Raw genomic sequence first — 19,694 nt, 5'->3', positions numbered from 1 at the left:
AGACTGCTTTCCACTCCAGTGGCCCCACCTTCACTCCTCTTGTCATGGGATTCTTGTGGAAATTCCAATATTTTGGGGTCCATTGCTATCAATCCAATAGCTCAAAGGAGGGGCACGCCTGCCTCTTCAGGATATCAGGCATCAGTGATGACTGGGTTATCGGGCCCTGATTTTCTTAGAGGCTGCTTTGGTAGCACCATCCTACTTTGGTCTTGTTGTTTCTGGAGAGCAGTATCCCTTGCTCAGTGGTCTGGTCCCTCCCACACCAGCCTGGTGGCCCCACCCCTCTCCCCTAGCTTCATCCTCCTCCCACCAATCCTCACCTTCACAGTTACTGGGTATAGTGGCCATTCCTGGTTGTCAACTTGACTATATTTGGAATGAACTACAACCCAGAATTAGAAGGCTCACCAGTGACCCTAATCTGGAAGCTGGGAGATAGAAGTTTCTGACCTGGATCTTGGTATGGAGATCTTGAGGAGTGATGGCTATGGATTCCAAAAGATTAAAACAGGGAGATCTCTGAGTTCAAGGTCATCTGGGATTAAAGGTGTAGTGGAACACACCTTAATCTGGGCTACATAGTCTCCTGGAGACCTGCATAAGGACATTGGAAGAAAGAACTCTCTCTTTCTCTCTCTCTCTCTCTCTCTCTCTCTCTCTCTCTCTCTCTCTCTCTCTCCCCCCTTCACCTACTTGCTGTGTGGGACGGAGAAACTGCTTGATTCTTGGACTTCCATTCATAGCTGCTACTGACCATTGTTGGGAGTTGGACTGCAGATTGTAAGTCATCAATAAATTCCTTTACTATCTAGAGACTATCCATAAGTTCTGTGACTCTAGAGAACCCTGACTAATACAGAAGTTGGTACCAGGGACTGGGGCATTGCTGTGATAGGCCTGACCATGCTTTTATTTGAAAGAATATGGATTTGGGGACTTTTGATTTGGAAAGCAGTGGAATGCTTTGAATGGGGCTTACTGGGTCATCCTAGTAGGAATATGGAAGACGTTGTTGCTGGGAGTGATTTGAACTGTGCTGACCTGGCCCAAGAGATTTCAAAGGAGAAGAATTTCAGAATGTGGCATAAAGACTGTTTTTGTGATATTTTGGTGAAGAATGTGGCTACCTTTTGCCCTTGTCTGAAAAGTCTGCCCGAGGCTAAGGTGAAGAGACTCGGATTAATTGCATTGACAAAGGAAGTTTCAAAAAAACCCAGCAGAGACTTTGTTCTCTGGTTAAGTCTTATGAAGAGAACTTTGAACAAGCATAGCAAGCTTAGAAAGGGAAAATATAAAATATATGGTTCAAGTATTAAAGGGGCACCAGGACGTGAAATGGAGCAAAATCCTGTGTTCTAGGAGATAACAGATTAAGGAAGTGGGACCTTGGGGCAAGATCCTACCCAGCTAAATTTAGATCCAGGCAAAGTGGTGCACACCTTTAATCCCAGGAGACAGGCATGCTGATCTCTGCATTCAAGGTCAATCTACAGAGAAGATTCAGGATAGCCAAGCTTAGGCAGTGAAGGATTTGGAAGACATAAAGCCAGTGATAATGTAAGAGTAAAAGGGGGTCATGTTCTAGTTCCTGCAAGCAGCAGAACTCAGCATCTTCAGCCATGTGGCTCTGGCTCTAGAGTTAAGAATGGAAGGAACTACTGGGGCAATTGATGCTGGTTAGCTGGAGCTAAGAAATTAGCAGTGATTAAGAAGAGACCAGAACCACTGAGGTAAAATCTTCTGGGAATTGTTTTCTGGGAGCACAAAGAAACTGTGTTCCAGAGATAGCCAAGGTTGTACCTCGTGCTGCGGCTGGACTTGGTAATGTGTAAGAGTCACCCAGGTGGTACTGGTTTTGAAGGCATGAAGGTGTAATGAAGAACAGCTGAGGCTTGGCACTATGAGAGGTCATAGAAGGCCATTGGAGGTGTAGCCTCAGCTGTAGTTGATGGCCCAGGACTGAAGGGGTCATGCAAAGGATTTGAGGCTTGGCACCATGAAGAGAGCCTATGAGAGGCTATTGGAAAAGCCTACTTGGAGTGAAACACCCCAGTGTATTGGAGATGTCAGTACCATGAACACCAAGAACAGCAGCCATAGTAGAATGGATCAACCTGAGCTTAGAGTGCTACAGAGGGATGGACTGGAGAAGTGATGCCAGAATTTAGGAGGAGCCCAAAAGATCAAGTGGAATCCCAAACACTGAAACAAGAAGCTGTAACATTGAAATTGCCTTGGAGACCCCAAGATGTTAAAGATGCCAGAGCCATGGGAGAAATGCTAAGGAAAGCTGCTAACAGGGAGTGGAACCAGCCCAGGAGAGAGCAGTTTGTTGCAGTCAACAAAGATCTAAAAGGAGTGGAGATCTGAAGACTGCTTTGACATCAGCCATGGAGATGCAGAGTTTGGAGTTTGCCCAGCTGGTTTCCTGTCTTTCTTTGAGGATTACAGTTAAGTGATTGGATGAATCTCAGAAGAGACCTTGAACTTTGGACTTTTAACATTGTTGAGACTGCTATAGACTATGACGACTTTGAAAGTTGGACTAAATGCATTTTGCATTATGTAATGTTTAAGTATCCCCCCCCCCCCCCATAAACTCATGTGTTTGGACAAGTCTACAGGGGCCAGGGAGTGGAATGTGATTTGTATAATCTTGGACCAGGGAGTGGCACCATTTGGAAGTGTGGCCTTGTTGGAATAGGTGTGACCTTGTTGAAGTAGGTGTGTCACTGTAGGTATGGGCGTAATACTCTCACTCTAGGTGCCTGGAAGTCAGTCTTCCACTAGCAGCCTCTGGTTGAAGACGTAGAACTCTCAGCTCTGCCTGTGCCATGCCTGTCTGGATGCTGCCCTGCTCCCACCTTGATGATGATGGACTGAACCTCTGAACCTGTAAGCCAGCCCCAATAAATGTTCTTTATAAGAGTTGTCTTGGTCATGGTGTCTGTTCACAGTAGTAAAACCCTAACTAAGACACTGGGGCTAGCCCCATTTCAGTCTAGCTTCCATTTTTACACTTTGTTGAGAAAATGATTTTATTGAAAGGAAGAGATGTGGGGGCTGGAGAGGTTGCTCAGTGGTTGAGAACTCTTACAGGTCTTGCAGAGTACATGGGTTCAGTTTCCATTCCCTACACAGCAGCTAGCAACAGCCCATAAGAGGGTAATCCAGTGCGCTCTTCTGCCCTCTGAGGACAATGCATGCACACGTGTGGTACATATTCATACAGGCAGACTGTCACACATAAAATATAACTAAAAAACATTTATCCTGTGTGCTGTGGTGTGTGCACTATAGTATGCATGTGGATATCCCATGTGTGTGTGTGTACATGCTATAGTATGCATCTGGATATCCTGTGTGTGTGTGTGTTATAATATGCCTGTGGAGATCAAAAGGCAATTTGTAGTTCTCTCCCTCCACATGTGGGTCCTGGGATTCAAATTCAGGTCATGAGGCTTAGCAGTCGGCACTTTTATCCACTGAGCCATATTACACCACCACCCCCACCCCCACCACCACAGCACCCCTTACCCCTGCCAGTTTGTTCTTTAAATTTTTACTGTAATGCTTTGAAACAGAGCTATGTAGGGAGCTGGGTCTAGCTTGGTTGTTTTTTTTAATTGACACATAATATGCATATTTATGGGGGCACAACTAGTTTGTTTTATTTCTAATAGCTGTCATAACTGATTCACAGAGGAGAGGTATCATGGGGTGTGTGTGTATTAAATCACAGCTCTCTGTTTCATCCCCATCCACTGATTAAAGGCTTTTCATCGAGCTGGGCTAGGAATCGTGCGTCCTCCTTTATGTCAGCCAGTGGTTTACAAGCTCATTGGAAAGCTTTACCTTTATATATTTTTAAACAAACAGACTCAACATCCGCCTACATTATTTGGGCAAATTTCAAACAGTTTAGAAAAAAAATCTGTTTCTAATATTCCTAGGTATGTCCATGTAAGGACTTTTATAGGGCAATACCACAGTCTTGGCAACAACAGTAAAAAAAATGCCGACTTCAAAAGTCTCCCTGAGATGCCAGTTTTACAACAGAAAAGCATTAATGTTACAGTGAGTCACCTAATTTCTCTAGAGTAGGCAAATGAAGCTGCATTTCCTCTTGGTGAGTAACAGCTGCGTATATGTTACAAATAGTATAAAATATCATTAGCGAAATAATAGGTGGAAAATGCCAGCCACCACTTGACATTGTAATAGGTCAGCGAATGTGAAACACTTGTTTGTGCAGGAAAAATATGTAACCTATCTACAAGTGTCTGGCTCATTTGAGAGTGCCACCTCAAAGACAGCTGAGCAGGCCTCCCTGTGGTTGCAAAGATGCTCAGTCAGTCCTCTCTGATCACAGATCCTTGTATATGTGTTGCTAGAAAACTCTAGAAAGAAAAATAAACCTGAGCGTATCAATACTTTCTGCTGCAATTTCTGAGTGTCTGGACTGACTGTCCTGGTCACAGCAGCCTGGAGAAGATCTCCAAGAAGATTAACACCAACTCAGCTTGTTGTTTGTTCCCTATCAGTCACAGGCAGACGCTGCATCAATGATCACACTCAATTCACCATAAGTAGTGGTGTGGTGTGGTGTGGTGTGGTGTGGTGTATGCGTGCGTCTGTGAGACTGTGTGTGGGTATATGTTTATGTGCACGTTTGCATATGTGAGTGTGGGTAGGTCAGAGGTCAACATCAGGAGTACTCCACTTTCTATTTTTGAGAGAGGGACTCTCACTGAACTTGGAGCCTATCAATTTGGCTAGTGAGATTTAGGGACCCTCCTGTCCCCAGCTCCCTAGCGCTGAGATTACAAGTGTGCTCTGCTACACCTGACTCCTTGTGCGGCATCCAAACTCAGGTCTCGGGCTTGCGTGGCAAACACTTCCCTAACTAAGCCACCCCTTACCCTCTGCTTTTTGAAGGTTTGTCTTATTTTGTTTTGTATTTCTATTCCCTCACCCAACATAATATCTTCATTCTTGGTTGTGAGAATAACCTTTAAAGACTGAGCCCATAATGTTTTTATTAATTATTTGGGAATTTCACACAGTGTACCCTGATCACATTCACTTCTTACTCTTTCCAGGTCCACCCCCCTATATCCCCCCCCCCAAAAAAAACCCAAAAACCAACAACCAAAACAACAAAAACTCCAACCCCCACCCACAAGGCCAATTTGTGTTACCCATGTACTGAGAAGACTGAGAGACATTGAAGACTTCTGTGGCAAGCACCCTACACACACAAAAGAAACAGTCCAGATAGAAAGCTACCGAGCAGAGTCCTTAAAAAAAATGTGCTAAAGATGCTGAGCTCTTTACAGTTGATGGCTTCTGGTGGGGATGGGGGTGGGGGTGGTGGGAGAGGAGGACTCAGTTTTCTTTAAAGGGGTTAAGCCACTGGCAGTTTGACCATGCTTTTTCTTTTTTTAAAGATAGGTTTTGCTATGTAATCCAGGTCAGCCTTAAACTCATGGTTCTCCTGCCTCAACCTCCTAAGAGCTGGGTTTACAGGCCTGTTCCACAGAATATGAGTAGAAATGATACTTTTATGAAAAACTTACTTTATTATTTGTCTTAGGGTTTCTATTCATGCACAAACATCATGACCAAGAAACAAGTTGGGGAGGAAAGAGTTTATTCGGCTTACACTTCCATACTGCTGTTCATCACCAAGGAAGTCAGGACTGGAACTAAAGCAGGTCAGGAAGCAGGAGCTGATGCAGAGGCCATGGAGGGATGCTACTTACTGGCTTGCCTCCCCTGGCTTGCTCAGCCTGCTCTCTTATAGAATCAAGACTACCAGCCCAGAGATGGCACCACCCACAAGGGAACCTCCCCCTTTGATAACTAATTGAGAAAATGCCTTACAGCTGGATCTCATGGAGGCTCTTCCCCAACTGAAGCTCCTTTCTCTGTGATAACTCCAGCCTGTGTCAAATTGACACACAAAACCAGCCAGTACATTATTCATTCTGTAACATCTTCCTCATTTAGTGGATCAGAGACCCATGGCTGTTCATGTAGTTCATTATTAAAGGGAAATCTAGGAACTCCAAATTAGAACCATCTGTACTTTTAACTACATAGCAAAGCCTTGACAGAGTGAGACCCGGCCCTCCTCTTCATCATTCAAAATACTTCCTTTGCTTTTTCCAAAGTTGTGTTGTATGTGCTATTATTCTTGCTGTCATTGACTGCTGACTTCTAGGTTTCCAGTCTAAGACAAGGGTATGTATATTATGTATGTCTATTACAAGGATTCCTCCACTGGGAAGATACAAACATGCAGCTCTTCTTAGAAGGTCCCAGTGACAAAGCAAAGTACCTTCCCTCCAAAGTCCAACCTAAGGAAGCAATGAGCTTAGAGGGCTGACAGGGAACAGGTGAGGGGTTGCTTACAGGACCGTGAGTGAGCCCCAAAGTTTTCACCCAGCATAGATGATGGTTTCCCAAGAGTCACGCAGACTTTCATTAACTTCCCCAGCTTCTATACTCTAACATATCCCAAGACCCCTAGGCCATTTGCAGTGAGGACAGAATTGCATACAAAAGCTGGGAAGAGTGATGAGTCTCAGGGGAGGGCTCACAAACCACCCAATCTCTCCTCTGAGCAAACATCTGTAGCCAATGGGCCCTATCATGACGGTTGCTTGAAACCAGGCAGCACTGGTCTAATGAAGACAGTGACTGTTTTGCATGGAGGACAGCACACTCCAACCCCCAAACTTGTGTGTGTGTGTGTGTGTGTGTGTGTGTGTGTGTGAGGTGGGTCAAAGGGAGAGTGAACTGATCTTTCAGTAACCGCCTCTGGGCCCTAACACTGTCACCTTCATCAAACTCCTCAGTCCCAGCCAGGGCGGCAGAGGAGGAGGCCCCAGGGGAAGGAAGACTCCATCTCCTTCCCTAGCTGGGAATGTTCGGTGGTAGAGAGCTCACTGACCTGTCTTGCGCCCAACTAGGCACGGGCACAGAGAATTGAAGCAAGGGCATCTAGTCTTGTCTGCTTGGATTTCCCAAGCCTTTCCGTGTGGCGTAAAACTGAATTTCGAGTAGGAAAGGGCCTCAGTGCTGGCATTTTCTTGCTGTTCCCTCTTATCTGCATTTCAAACATTATCTTCAATTGTAGATTCCTTGCAGGAATCTTGTTAAGCCGAATATCCATTTGTGAGAGGGGTAAATGCAGTTAAGATTTGCTCACATAATTGATAAAGCCATTTAGCTAGTGACTCGGGACATATCATAGGAGGTCAAGCTATCAGCATCAATTAGAGAGAGGAAACCCAGGTGTTTCTGGGGATGTCAAAGAATGGGATGCTCCAGCCTGAAGCGAGCTTAGCTTTTTGAGTGGGTCAGCCTGGTGTCCATGACAGATGATAGGCACAGCTGACGCAGAGAGGCTGGGTGAAACGAAACCCCTTTGCATAAAACAGAGAGCTCTGAAGAGATGCCTTATCAGTGAAAAGGGATTGCCTTGCATCATGGTCATTTCTGGAACGTGTATATGACATATGAATATATTTCTCTATGATACATTATATATGTGTGTATATGTATGTGTATTTGAATGTATGCATGTATATGTGTGTATACATATGCATATGTATGTCTGTATATGTATGTGTGTGTATGTATATACAATGGACCCCCCCATAACCTGAAGTCCAAGATTAGGGTGTACACAGGGTTGGTTCCTTCTGAAGACTGGGAGGAAGGTCAGTTCAGCCTCTCCTGCCTTCTCCAGGGTTGCTGTTGATCTCTGGTGTTCCTTGACTTATAAAAGCTTCACCCTGATGTTTTCCTCCATCTTAACATGGTGTTCTCTGAGAACATGTATCTGGGACCAGGTTCCCTTTGTATAAGGACAACACTGTATGTCATGAGGGTCCCAACTCTTGTGATGTCACTTTAAATTAGAGAATTATGCCTACAACTCTGCCTCCAAGTGAAGTCACGATTGAGGTACAGTGATTTACTATTATGACACAGGAATACTGGGGGGGGGGGGCAATTCACCTATAATGTTGGCCTCCACTCAAACCTCCTGATGTAGGTCCTTGGAGAGCGAAAGCTGGTGTGCTTGTGTGACATTCATGTGGCATGTACCATGCATGTGACAACCCATGCATTTGACAATCACTCGTCACAATTCTTAGAACACTGACTTTTGTTCTATTTTTGAGACAAGGTCTTGCTACATGGCCCTGTCTAGCCTGGTACTCTCTATGTAGCCATGGCTGGCCTCTGATCCCCAAATTCCCCTCCCTCTGCCTCCTGAGTGCTGGGATTACAAGTGTGCACCACCATATTGGGTTTGAATTTTTAGAACACTTAACATCTGCCCTCTTGGATGTGCAAGCCCATGGTGCAGAGCTTAGGACTCCGAGCACAGTGCTGTAGCACGGATTTTCCATCTTGCATGGATGAAACGCTACATTTGTCAAACATCAATCCATGGTTTTTTAAGAATGACCCCAGGTGATGTGCATGCTTAGTAAAATTTGAGAACCACAGAGCCACCTGAAGTGACTGACATACAATGTCTCATCTCAGATACATTGATGAACAAAAGAGAACCATGCATTTAAGTGTATGGCTGAGTCCTAGGAGGAATGAAAGAAAAAATAATCTCAAATATCAAAACTGGAGAAATGAAGACAGAAAGCTAAGCATTGGCTGACCCAGGGCAGCATTAAAGAGCATGAGACGGTATAGATCAAGTGGCTCTCAACCTTACTAATGCTGTGACCCTCCAGTACTGCTCCTCATGTTGTGGTGACCTCCAACTATAAAATTATTTTTGTTGCTATTTTAGAACTGTAATTTTGCTACTGTTATGAATCATTAAAAATATGTGTTTTCCGATGGTTTCAGGTAACCCACAGATTGAGACCTACTGGTCTAAACCCTTAGCAGCTCTCTCTCTCTCTCTCTCTCTCTCTCTCTCTCTCTCTCTGTGTGTGTGTGTGTGTGTGCGCGCGCGCGCGTGTGCGTGCGCACGTGTGTGCATGCACATGTGTTTGAGAAGGGGTAGGGATGTGGTGGGGACCTAACCCAGGATGTCACATATTTGAGGCTCTACTGCTGTGCTTCATTTCCAGCCTGGAAACCTAATTTGAACATTTCTCTGCTGACTCTCCATTGGTGCCCATGACAGATGATATGGCCATTGCACAGCTGAAGCAGAGAGAGTGGGCTAAATCCCTTTGCATAAAACATGGAGCTCAGAAGAGATGCCTTATCATAGAAAAGGGAGCTAGAAACAAACCAGAGAACCACTTCATCTGATTAAAATTTTGGAGGCTGGGGCTCTACTGTACACTCAGATCTGCTCTGAGGGTTTGCAGGGTCAGGCGGCTTAGTCGGGTACATTTAAGAACAGGGATTTGAGGGAGGTATTAGGGTTTGTTTTGAAGTACAAGAGAGAGTTGGAGTTTGATAAGGTTTGCTGTCAGGCAACTTGAGAACGGGCAGGGGTGGGGGGCACTGAGCAACTGGAGAAAGGTATCCTGGGAGCTGGGAGTAGACTGGAAGTCTAGAGAAAAAGCAAAGGCCGTGTCAAAGCAGAACTTGCTACCTTTAAAGACTGCCAAGCACACCTCCATATGGTTCCCCACAGAAATCTGTAGTGATTGGCTGTCACTATAATACGGTACCTTTGGAGGCCATGTTAGAAAGTGATCGCACATTTATAGTTTCAGCTCTTGGCCAACTGTCCCCATTGCTTCGGGACCTATGGTGAGGCAACAGATTACGCCTGGAGGGTCTAGAGAAGGAGTCTGCTAATCTCATGGTACCTAGGAAGCAAAAGTCATTAAAAGGAGCTGGAGTCCCATGATCCTCTCTGAGGACACATCTCTCCAATGTCCTTTTACTATGCCCACCTTTTAAAGCTTCTACTACCTCCTGGGGATCAAACCTTTAGCACACAGGCTTTGGGGAGACAATTATATCTAAGTGATAGCAAACCCTAAGGAGATCTTCCCCCTTACCCAAAAGCGCTCACCACCTGCCCATCCCCAGGGCCCGGAGGAAGGGTTGCATGGTGACATAGCTAGCTGTGTGTGAGCTGGCAAATGGCTGCTGGGATGTCACAAGCCTGTGTGGAGGAAGTTCATGTGCCAAGGCCAGAGCCAGTCGGAGGGAACCTGAGTTGCTAAAATTGTGTGGCACTTGGTAATTTGGGAATCTAATTTGGTGTGTGTGTGTGTGTGTGTGCGCGCGCTCGAGCGCGTGTTCAGGAAGGGGTGGGGATCTAGCCCAGGGTGTCACACGTGCTAGCAAATGCCCTACTGCTGGGTTTCATTTGCAGCCTGAGAACCTAATTTGAAAACGCCTCTGCTGATTCTGTGGTAGTTAAGCAGCAACTAACAGCTCTCATTGGCTGAGTTATTTATCAGACACTGGGTAATTTTTCTACATATTCCTCATGGCAATCCTACAAGGTAAACATAATTATTATCCCTCTACTGCCTAGAAATCTTTAACTCTGAGGGATAGGTAATGAATGTGGCAGTTGTTCCCTAACTAATGACAGTATTACACTTAGCTCTGCGGACTGCTACATCAATATGCTGATAGTGGTTAACTCCGGGGAGTCGATTATAGATTTTATTTTGTTAATCCATTTTTAAATTTTTCAAAGTTTTAAATATAAAATGGAGGGAAATTTAATAGCCATAAAAGAACTCAATTGCACAACCAAAACAAGCCACTGGGATGTGTGTGCAGAAAGAGGTATGTGTGAGCAGAGAGGCCAAGCAGGGCCCCCTTGTCCTGGGTGCCTCCATCACACCTAGGGTCCTACTTCATTCTTTAGCTTGCTGCTCTTTTGATCTCAAGGCCAGGACACAGTGCTAAAGGCAGGTGGGAGAGGCTCAGGGGGACCACACCCCTACCCTGATAGACCTTGTCTTTCCCACCCCCATCACAGGTCAACCCTTTCAGAGACCGCATCTGCAGGGTATTTTCCCACAACAACGTGTTCTCCTTTGAAGATGTGCTGGGCATGGCATCTGTATTCAGTGAACAGGCCTGCCCCAGCCTGAAGATTGAGTATGCCTTTCGTATCTACGGTAGGTACCTTGGTTGGGGTGGTGGTGCAGAGTGGGGAGGAGAAAAGGGCCAAAAAGGACTTGCCATGTCTGAAATCCAACCACTGTTGGGGTTGTGTGACTGGGATTTATTGGCTCTTTGTTGAGTATATATCATGTTTCTTTCTTTTTTTTTAATATCATGTTTCTTGAGTCCTGTGAAATAACAAAACCAGTTGAGAATCTTGGCTCTAATTGACAGAGAGGCTCTTCCCTCCATTTCTTTGGTGTAAGTGGCTTTTATTAGTGCTGTGACCAACACAGCTGACAAGAAGCAGCCGAGGGGAGGGGGCATTTCTTAGGGCTCTGTCTGAAGACACATAGTCCATTGTGGCAGGGACAGCTTGGTGGCTGGCAAGCAGCCCACAGGAGCTAGAGTGTGCGGCTGGGATGCCTCACCTCTTTCCGTGTTGCTGGGACAGGAACTCAGAGATGACAGACAGGATGCTGGATGGTACTGTAAGCCTTCAGTCTTACCCACTTAAGAAAGCAGCTTCAGTGAAGTAGCTGGATATAAAATTAACTCAAACAAATCAATGGCCTTTCTCTACACAAAGAATAAACAGGCTGAGAAAGAGATTAGGGAAACAACACCCTTCTCAATAGTCACAAATAATATAAAATATCTTGGCGTGACTCTAACTAAGGAAGTGAAAGATCTGTATAATAAAAACTTCAAGTCTCTGAAGAAAGAAATTCTAGAAGATCTCAGAAGATGGAAAGATCTCCCATGCTCATGGATTGGCAGGATCAACATTGTAAAAATGGCTATCTTGCCAAAAGCAATCTACAGATTCAATGCAATCCCCATCAAAATTCCAACTCAATTCTTCAACGAATTAGAAAGTGCAATCTGCAAATTCATCTGGAATAACAAAAAACCTAGGATAGCAAAAACTCTTCTCAAGGATAAAAGAACCTCTGGTGGAATCACCATGCTGGACCTAAAGCTCTACTACAGAGCAATTGTGATAAAAACTGCATGGTACTGGTATAGTGACAGACAAATAGACCAATGGAATAGAATTGAAGACCCAGAAATGAACCCACACACCTATGGTCACTTGATCTTCGACAAGGGAGCTAAAAACATCCAGTGGAAGAAAGACAGCATTTTCAACAAATGGTGCTGGCACAACTGGTTGTTAACATGTAGAAGAATGCGAATCGATCCATTCCTATCTCCTTGTACTAAGGTCAAGTCTAAGTGGATCAAGGAACTTCACATAAAACCAGAGACACTGAAACTTATAGAGGAGAAAGTGGGGAAAAGCCTTGAAGATATGGGCACAGGGGAAAAATTCCTGAATAGAACAGTAATGGCTTGTGCTGTAAGATCGAGAATTGACAAGTGGGACCTCATGAAACTACAAAGCTTCTGCAAGGCTAAAGACACCATCAATAAGACAAAAAAACCACCAACAGATTGGGAAAGGATCTTCACCTATCCTAAATCAGATAAGGGACTAATATCCAATATATATAAAGAACTCAAGAAGGTGGACTCCAGAAAGTCAAATAACCCCATTAAAAAATGGGGCTCAGAACTGAACAAAGAATTCTCACCTGAGGAATACCGAATGGCAGAGAAGCACCTGAAAAAATGTTCAACATCCTTAATCATCAGGGAAATGCAAATCAAAACAACCCTGAGATTCCACCTCACACCAGTCAGAATGGCTAAGATCAAAAATTCAGGTGACAGCAGATGCTGGCGAGGATGTGGAGAAAGAGGAACACTTCTCCATTGTTGGTGGGATTGCAAGCTTGTACAACCACTCTGGAAATCAGTCTGGCGGTTCCTCAGAAAATTGGACATAGTACTACCGGAGGATCCAGCAATACCTCTCCTGGGCATATATCCAGAAGATGTCCCAACCGGTAAAAAGGACACATGCTCCACTATGTTCATAGCAGCCCTATTTATAATAGCCAGAAGCTGGAAAGAACCCAGATGTCCCTCAACAGAGGAATGGATACAGAAATTATGGTACATTTACACAATGGAGTACTACTCAGCTATTAAAAAGAATGAATTTATGAAATTCCTAGCCAAATGGATGGACCTGGAGGGCATCATCTTGAGTGAAGTAACACAATCACAAAAGAACTCACACAATATGTATTCACTGATAAGTGGATATTAGCCCAAAACTTAGGATACCCAAGATATAAGATACAATTTGCTAAACGCATGAAACTCAAGAAGAATGAAGACCAAAGTGTGGACACTGTGCACCTTCTTAGAATTGGGAACAAAACACCCAGGGAAGGAGTTACAGAGACAAAGTTCGTAGCTGTGATGAAAGGATGGACCATTTAGAGACTGCCGTATCCAGGGATCCATCCCATAATCAGCTTCTAAACGCTGACACCATTGCATACACTAGCAAGATTTTGCTGAAAGGACCCAAATATAGCTGTCTCTTGTGAGACGATGCCGGGGCCTAGCAAACACAGGAGTGGATGTTCACAGTCAGCTATTGGATGTATCACAGGGCTCCCAATGGAGAAGCTAGAGAAAGTAACCAAGGAGCTAAAGGGATCTGCAACCCTATTGTTGGAACAACATGATGTACTAACCAGAACCCCGGAGCTCTTGTCTCTAGCGGCATATGTATCGAAAGATGGCCTAGTCGGCCATCAATGGAAAGAGAGGCCCATTGGACTTGCAAACTTTATATGCCCCAATATAGGGGAATGCCAGGGCCAAAAGAATGGGAATGGGTGGGTAGGGAAGTGGGGGGCGCTATGGGGGACTTTTGGGATAGCATTGGAAATGTAATTGAGGAAAATATGTAATAAAAATATTAAAAATTAAAAAAAAAAAAAAGAAAGCCATTTCCTCCCTGGCTCAGTTCCTCCTCCCAAAGGTTCCACAGTCTCTGAAAACAGCACCAGCATCTGGGGACCAGTTGTTCAACACATGAGCTTGGAAGGGCTATTTCAGGTTCAAATTATAATGCCATCCAAGGGAACTTGGGATTGCCAGTATGGCTATCTAATGATTTCTCTCTGAGCAGGCCAGAAAGAAAAGGAAGAGTCATGTGGGTGCGAAGGATTTGGGCTTGTCTGGCAGGAAGGTTGGATGGGACGTGCAAGTCTTAAGCACTAGAACCATCTCTGCACACAATGACTTCGTGCACTCCAAGTCACTTTGACTTCCCGAGAATCACTTTTCTTATCTTGAAAGGGAAGGAACTTGAGAGAGACCATCTCTGAGGTCTTTGGGATCTCCCCTTCGCCTTGTAATGTCCCCTTAGCACAGTAAGATTCTCAAACCTCTCCAAGGCAACCAAGGAATCAAGGAAACCTTCAGATGCCCTCCACTGTCCGCAGCATCTGCCTTTAAGTATATCTCGGTAACGCCTTTGTTTGCAGAGGCAGCCTGGTGTGGGTCAGCACAGCCTGTTCTGTTTAAGTAGGCCATCCAGCTTCGCCTGTCCTCAGACATCAGCGAGCAGACTCATGCAGACTGAGGAAAACCTAAACTTGCTAGGATTACCAGTGGCACATCCCTGTAATCCTAATATTTAAGAGACTGAGACAGAGGGATAACAACTTTGAACACCAACTGGGCTACAGAGTGAGACCTTGTTGTAGCCATGGGCTGGTGCGATAGCTTGACCAGGTAGAATGCTTGACCAGGATAGACAAGCCTCTGGATTTGATTCTCAAGCAAACAAACAAACAACCCCAAATTCCCTGTAAACTGGGGAACCTGAATGACAGGATTGCAGTCTGAATTAAACCCAAAATGTCAGCACTGTTGGAGAAATATAGCAGAACTCAGAGTCCCTACAACAAACCTTTACAACCCTCCAAATGAAACCTAAAAATGACCTGAAATGCAAGAACATTCTTTTAAATCTTGCTGCAGCCTCCAGAATGGAGACTGACTCTGACATGACCCACATACTGAAATTCACTGATAAAAAGTTTTAAAACAGCCATCACAACGGTCTTCGGGTTTTGGAGAAAGAGAAGGAGACAAGGGAGAAAGAATGCAGGAATGGAGAGGGGGAGAGAGGGAGAAGGAGGAAGATGAAGGGTAGCGATTGACTTAGATAATTGGGTGGCTGGCACCCCACAGTCTGCTGTGAGTGAGACACCAAGGAAGGGTGTGATTCAATTCAGTCCAAAGGCACAAGGACCAAGAGTGCTGCTGGCCAAGGACAGAGCCGAAAGCGAAAAGCCCCTCCCTCCTCTGGATGACACCCACCCACACTGACAAACATCATCTTGGGTTTTTTTGGTTTTGTTTTTGGCTTTTTAAAAAAAATTTATATTTGTGGTGTGTGTGTGTGTGTGTGTGTGCAGTACCCAAGCAGACCACAAAAGCTTATTAGCTTCTCTGGAGTTGCTAGTTGTGCATATCCCAACTCGGTTGCTGGGAAGCAAACTCAGGTCCAGGTCCTCTGCCAGGTGCTCCACACAGATGAGCTCTTCAGCCCCTCCTTTTTTTTTTTTTTTAATTCTTTGATGACTTCATACATGTTATGTAATGTATTTATTCATTTTTCAACTCCTAGTACCGTCTTTAATTTCTCTAAGACAACTGTTGGTCCCCTTCCTTACCAACAAGAGGCCCCTCAAACTTTCATGTGTGTGTGTGTGTGTGTGTGTGTGTGTGTGTGTGTGAGAGAGAGAGAGAGAGAGAGAGAGAGAGAGAGAGAGAGAGAGAGAGTTAGAGAGTTAATTGGGGTTGCTTACATGATCATGGCTGAAGGGTTATTTACTGAAACATGGCAATTTACCAGTGTCTACACCACTGAAGAAAACTATTCCCTTTCCCCCACAACTGTTAACTCTCAATAACTCCTGACACAGGGGTGGGTGAAGCTTCAGGAGGCCGCCTCCCCACCACAAAGGGCCTCTTCTGCAGATCTGAATGGAACCTTCAGCTGACTGACTCAAATGCTAATCTGTTCCAGAAATTCTCACAGACACACCAGGAAATAATTTTTTTTCTGCCTTTATCTGGGCATTCCTCAGCCAAGTCAAATTGACACACAAGATTGGCCATCACAATAACCATTTCCAATAAAGTAAAAGAAAAGATATGAAATCTCAGCAGAAAAAAAAAATGCAGCTCTGAGAAGGAATTAAATGGGTGGGGCCTGGCAGCTTCAGCATGGGGAGACTGAGGCAGGAGGATCACATGTTCAAGGTGGGCTATGAAGGGAGTTCAAGGCTAGCCTGGGGAACTTAGCAAGTCTGTATTACAACATTTTAAAAAGTGAACTGCTGGGATGTAGTTCAATGGCAGAGTGCCCACCCAGTCTGCAATAGCCTTTAGGTTCATACCTCACTGCCAAAGAAAGCCAAACACAAAAACACATATGAAATCGGAAGTCAGTGGGCGGGCTCAACAGGAAAACTGAGGAAACAGACGAAAGGGTAAATCTGAAAACACACGAAGAAAAAATCTGAATAAGAGAGAGCAAATATTGAAAGAATTTAAGAACAGGGCCTCTGGGGCATGCTGAGTTAGAAAGGTTGAATGTACAGCAAGTCAGTTGGAAGGTAAGAAAGATAGCTGAAGAATCACCCCAGGTGGCTTCAATTTGGTACATGACACAATTTCATAGTGAATGAATCCCAAGCCAAATGAAATCATAGACCCGTGTATTACCTCAACAGTCTCATCCTGTATGTGTGTCTGTCTCTGTGTGTCTTTGTGTTCTGTGTGTTTGTCTGTGCCTGTGTGTGTCTGTGCGTGTGTCTGTGTGTATGTCTGTGTGTGTCTGTGTGTGTGTCTGTGTGTGTCTGTGTGTATGTCTGTGTGTGTATGTCTGTGCATGTGTGTGTCTGTGTTGTCTGTGTGTGTGCATGTGTGTGTCTGTGTGTATGTGTCTGTGTGTATGTCTGTATGTGTGTCTGTGTGTGTGTGTGCATGTGTCTGTGTGTGTGTCTGTGTGTATGTCTGTGTGTGTGTCTGTGCATGTGTGTGTCTGTCTGTGTGTGCATGTGTCTATGTGTGTGTCTGAGTATGTGTCTGTGTGTAGGGGTATGTGTGTGTGTGTGTGCGGGTGTGTGTGTCTATGCTCCTTTATAGCTTCCCCCTTCCTTATCCCAAGCAGTCACGAGCACCCCTAGGGAGTATTCCCTGGATCCCAGAAGTCCTAAGCTTGCTAGTCACTACCAGGGTTCTGTCAGATGTGGCAGCTGTGCTGACTGAAGTCCCCGTCACGCTCTCTAGGACAAGACAGCTCCTCTAGCAGAACAGTGACCCAGCTCAGCCTTCTTATCTCAGCCAAGAGTGCGTGGGTTGTAAGTCACAGAAACTTAGCTAGTGAAGCAACAGATAAAGGCTAGGCAGTGAATAGTCTGCCCGGCGTGGATGAAAAAAAAGTCACCCAAAGCTCATGGCTTCAGGTGCCGTGCTCCATGGCTTCAGGGTGCCTGCCAGTTAAAAGTCCAGGCTTGGCTTAATTGGGCCCTTTATGCCTCTTCCTTCCTCCCCTTTCCTCCTTCCTCCTCTTCCTCTTTCTTCCTTTCTCCTCCCTCCTCCTTTCTCCATCCTTCTCTTCCCTCCTCTTCCTCTTCTCCTTTCCTCCTCCTCCTCCCCTTTCCTCTCTCCTCCTCCTCTTCTAATTTTTATTCTCTTTGTGATAGGGTCTCAATATAAAGTCCTCTCTAGTCGGGAACTCACAGAGATCTACCTGCCTCTACCTCCTCAGTGCTGGAATGAAAGTGTATGCTATCACTCCCAGCAGGACCCCTCTTTTAAAGTCTCTTAAAACAAAACTCCAAAGTTCTAGCTACGCTGCTTCCCATCCGGAGAATGCTGGCTATGGAAGCCTTTTGGGTTGCTGGCAGAGCACGGTTCTTGTGTTCATGGACCTTTAGCCCTGGCTTCTTGCTGCCTAGGAGCTGGAGTCTGCCCTCAGCTTCTGCAGGCTACCCTTGGACCCTTGATACACAGCCTTGCCAATGTGACCACGTATCTTCAGAGATAATTAGGGGGATGGTCCTTGATGCATCTATGGTTAGAGGAAGGCTTCCATGGTATAATCTGATCATGAAAGTGCCATCCATCCCATCATGCCTGCCAAACTGTTGGTTGGAAGCAGGCTACAGTCTCCATCTAAACCAAACAGTACTAAGAGGTGTGCATTATGGAGGGTTGGGGGACAGGGCATGTGACAAGTGCGTATGTATCCGGGGTAGCCTCAAATTCACTTGAACTCCTGATCTTCCTGCCTCTATACCTCTAGAGTTCTGGTATTATAGTAATGTACCATCAAACCCAGCTCCAGATGTCTGTTCCTGAGTGGCTTCTCTACTCCCAAATATGGAATATGTACACTATAGACCCCAGAGAGGAACGAAGGCCTGGGTACAGCTAGAAAGCTAAGTAGCTTCTCTGCATGGTTGCTAAGTAAACCTCTGTTTTCTCAGACTTGAGCATCTTTATCTGTGCCCATGGATGACTACCGTCGTGCCTCCATGGCCTGTTGCTCATACTCTGAGTAACTAGCCACAGACACCACTTCTCCGTTTCCATCTCTCAGAAGGTGCTGAATGGCTCAGCCAAGCCAATGATCTGATACTTTGAGTTGGAATCAGCCTTGCCAAGTTAACTACAACCAAAAGAAAAGCAGGGTCACATAAATAAACCATAGGTGAAGATACTTCTCAGGGACAGGAAAAGCTGGTGTTATGGCTCAAGCCTGTAATCTCAACACTGAATCAGGAAAGCTTCAAGAAGCAGGAGTTCAAGGTCATCCTCCTACACATAGTGAGTTCAAGGCCAGTCTGAGATTTGTGAGACTTTGTCTTGACAAAAGGAAGGAAGAACAGAAAGAAGGAAAATGGAAGGGAAAAGGAACGAAGGAACGAAGGAATGAAGGAAGGAAAGAAGGAAGGAAGGGCTCTGCTTCCATCTATGGTTTCCAGAGCCTAATTAAAAAAAAAATCTCCAAACCCATCAGGGATTAGATGCTCACAAGCATCTTCTAGACACAGGATCAACTTTGCTTAGCTTTAGAAATGAGAATGTTCAGCCCTCAGAGGTGAGACTGAGTGATTGGGGCCAAGCTGGAGACCAGACACACACTCCTACCACCAGTGTTCCTGAATCTTCCCCTGTTCCTCTCCAAGGCCCTGAAGCACACAGTTATTCCCCTTTCCCAATGATCCCCAAGCACAAAGACCAAAAGCTCAACTTTGCCTTGAAAAACAATGGTGTAAATAGGTATCTGGGACTCATGTCCCAGGCTGTACCCGCACACCCAGACAAGTCAAAGCTCTCTTTGTCTGAAGAGTGAGTACACGGCTGTCTGCTCAGTGTGAGGCAGAATTCCAGGATCCTTGTATCTAAAGCCTGGTACCTACAGGCTGCTCAGGATGTCTGAAGTGATGGCCCATAAGGAAGAGGGAAGAGGAATGAAAAAGAAGAATGAAGAGGGACAGAGGAGAATGTGTTGGTAACGGTCATGGTAGTGATTCTCCCAAGAATTCAAAGACCTCTCAAAGCTCCTGACATGATGACTCCGAGCGAGAGTCGGGGACCAGGCTAGGGAGCGTATCAAACATGTAGACTCTCCTCTGAATCAAGTCTACATCTTAGCAGGACAC

At 45.2% G+C, this 19,694-nt stretch overlaps 1 protein-coding gene across 2 annotated transcripts in view; it reads left to right on the top strand.

Moving 5' to 3' along the window:
* The window catches only part of Cib4 (calcium and integrin binding family member 4), a 61,839-nt gene that overhangs the window by 36,126 nt on the left and 6,019 nt on the right, over positions 1-19,694 (top strand). For both annotated transcript variants that reach the window (XM_085836172.1, XM_021163698.2), the window contains exon 4: positions 10,952-11,093. In XM_085836172.1, the coding sequence (XP_085692298.1) occupies positions 10,952-11,093 (142 nt within the window). The remainder of the gene's footprint in view (positions 1-10,951; positions 11,094-19,694) is intronic.

This window comes from Mus caroli, unplaced genomic scaffold (assembly GCF_978045245.1).
Source record: "Mus caroli unplaced genomic scaffold, Mus_caroli_1 scaffold_4, whole genome shotgun sequence".
Classification (NCBI taxonomy): Eukaryota; Metazoa; Chordata; class Mammalia; order Rodentia; family Muridae; genus Mus; species Mus caroli.
The sequence above is the reverse complement of the archived record's forward strand: the minus strand, read 5'-3'. Positions and strand labels throughout refer to the sequence as shown.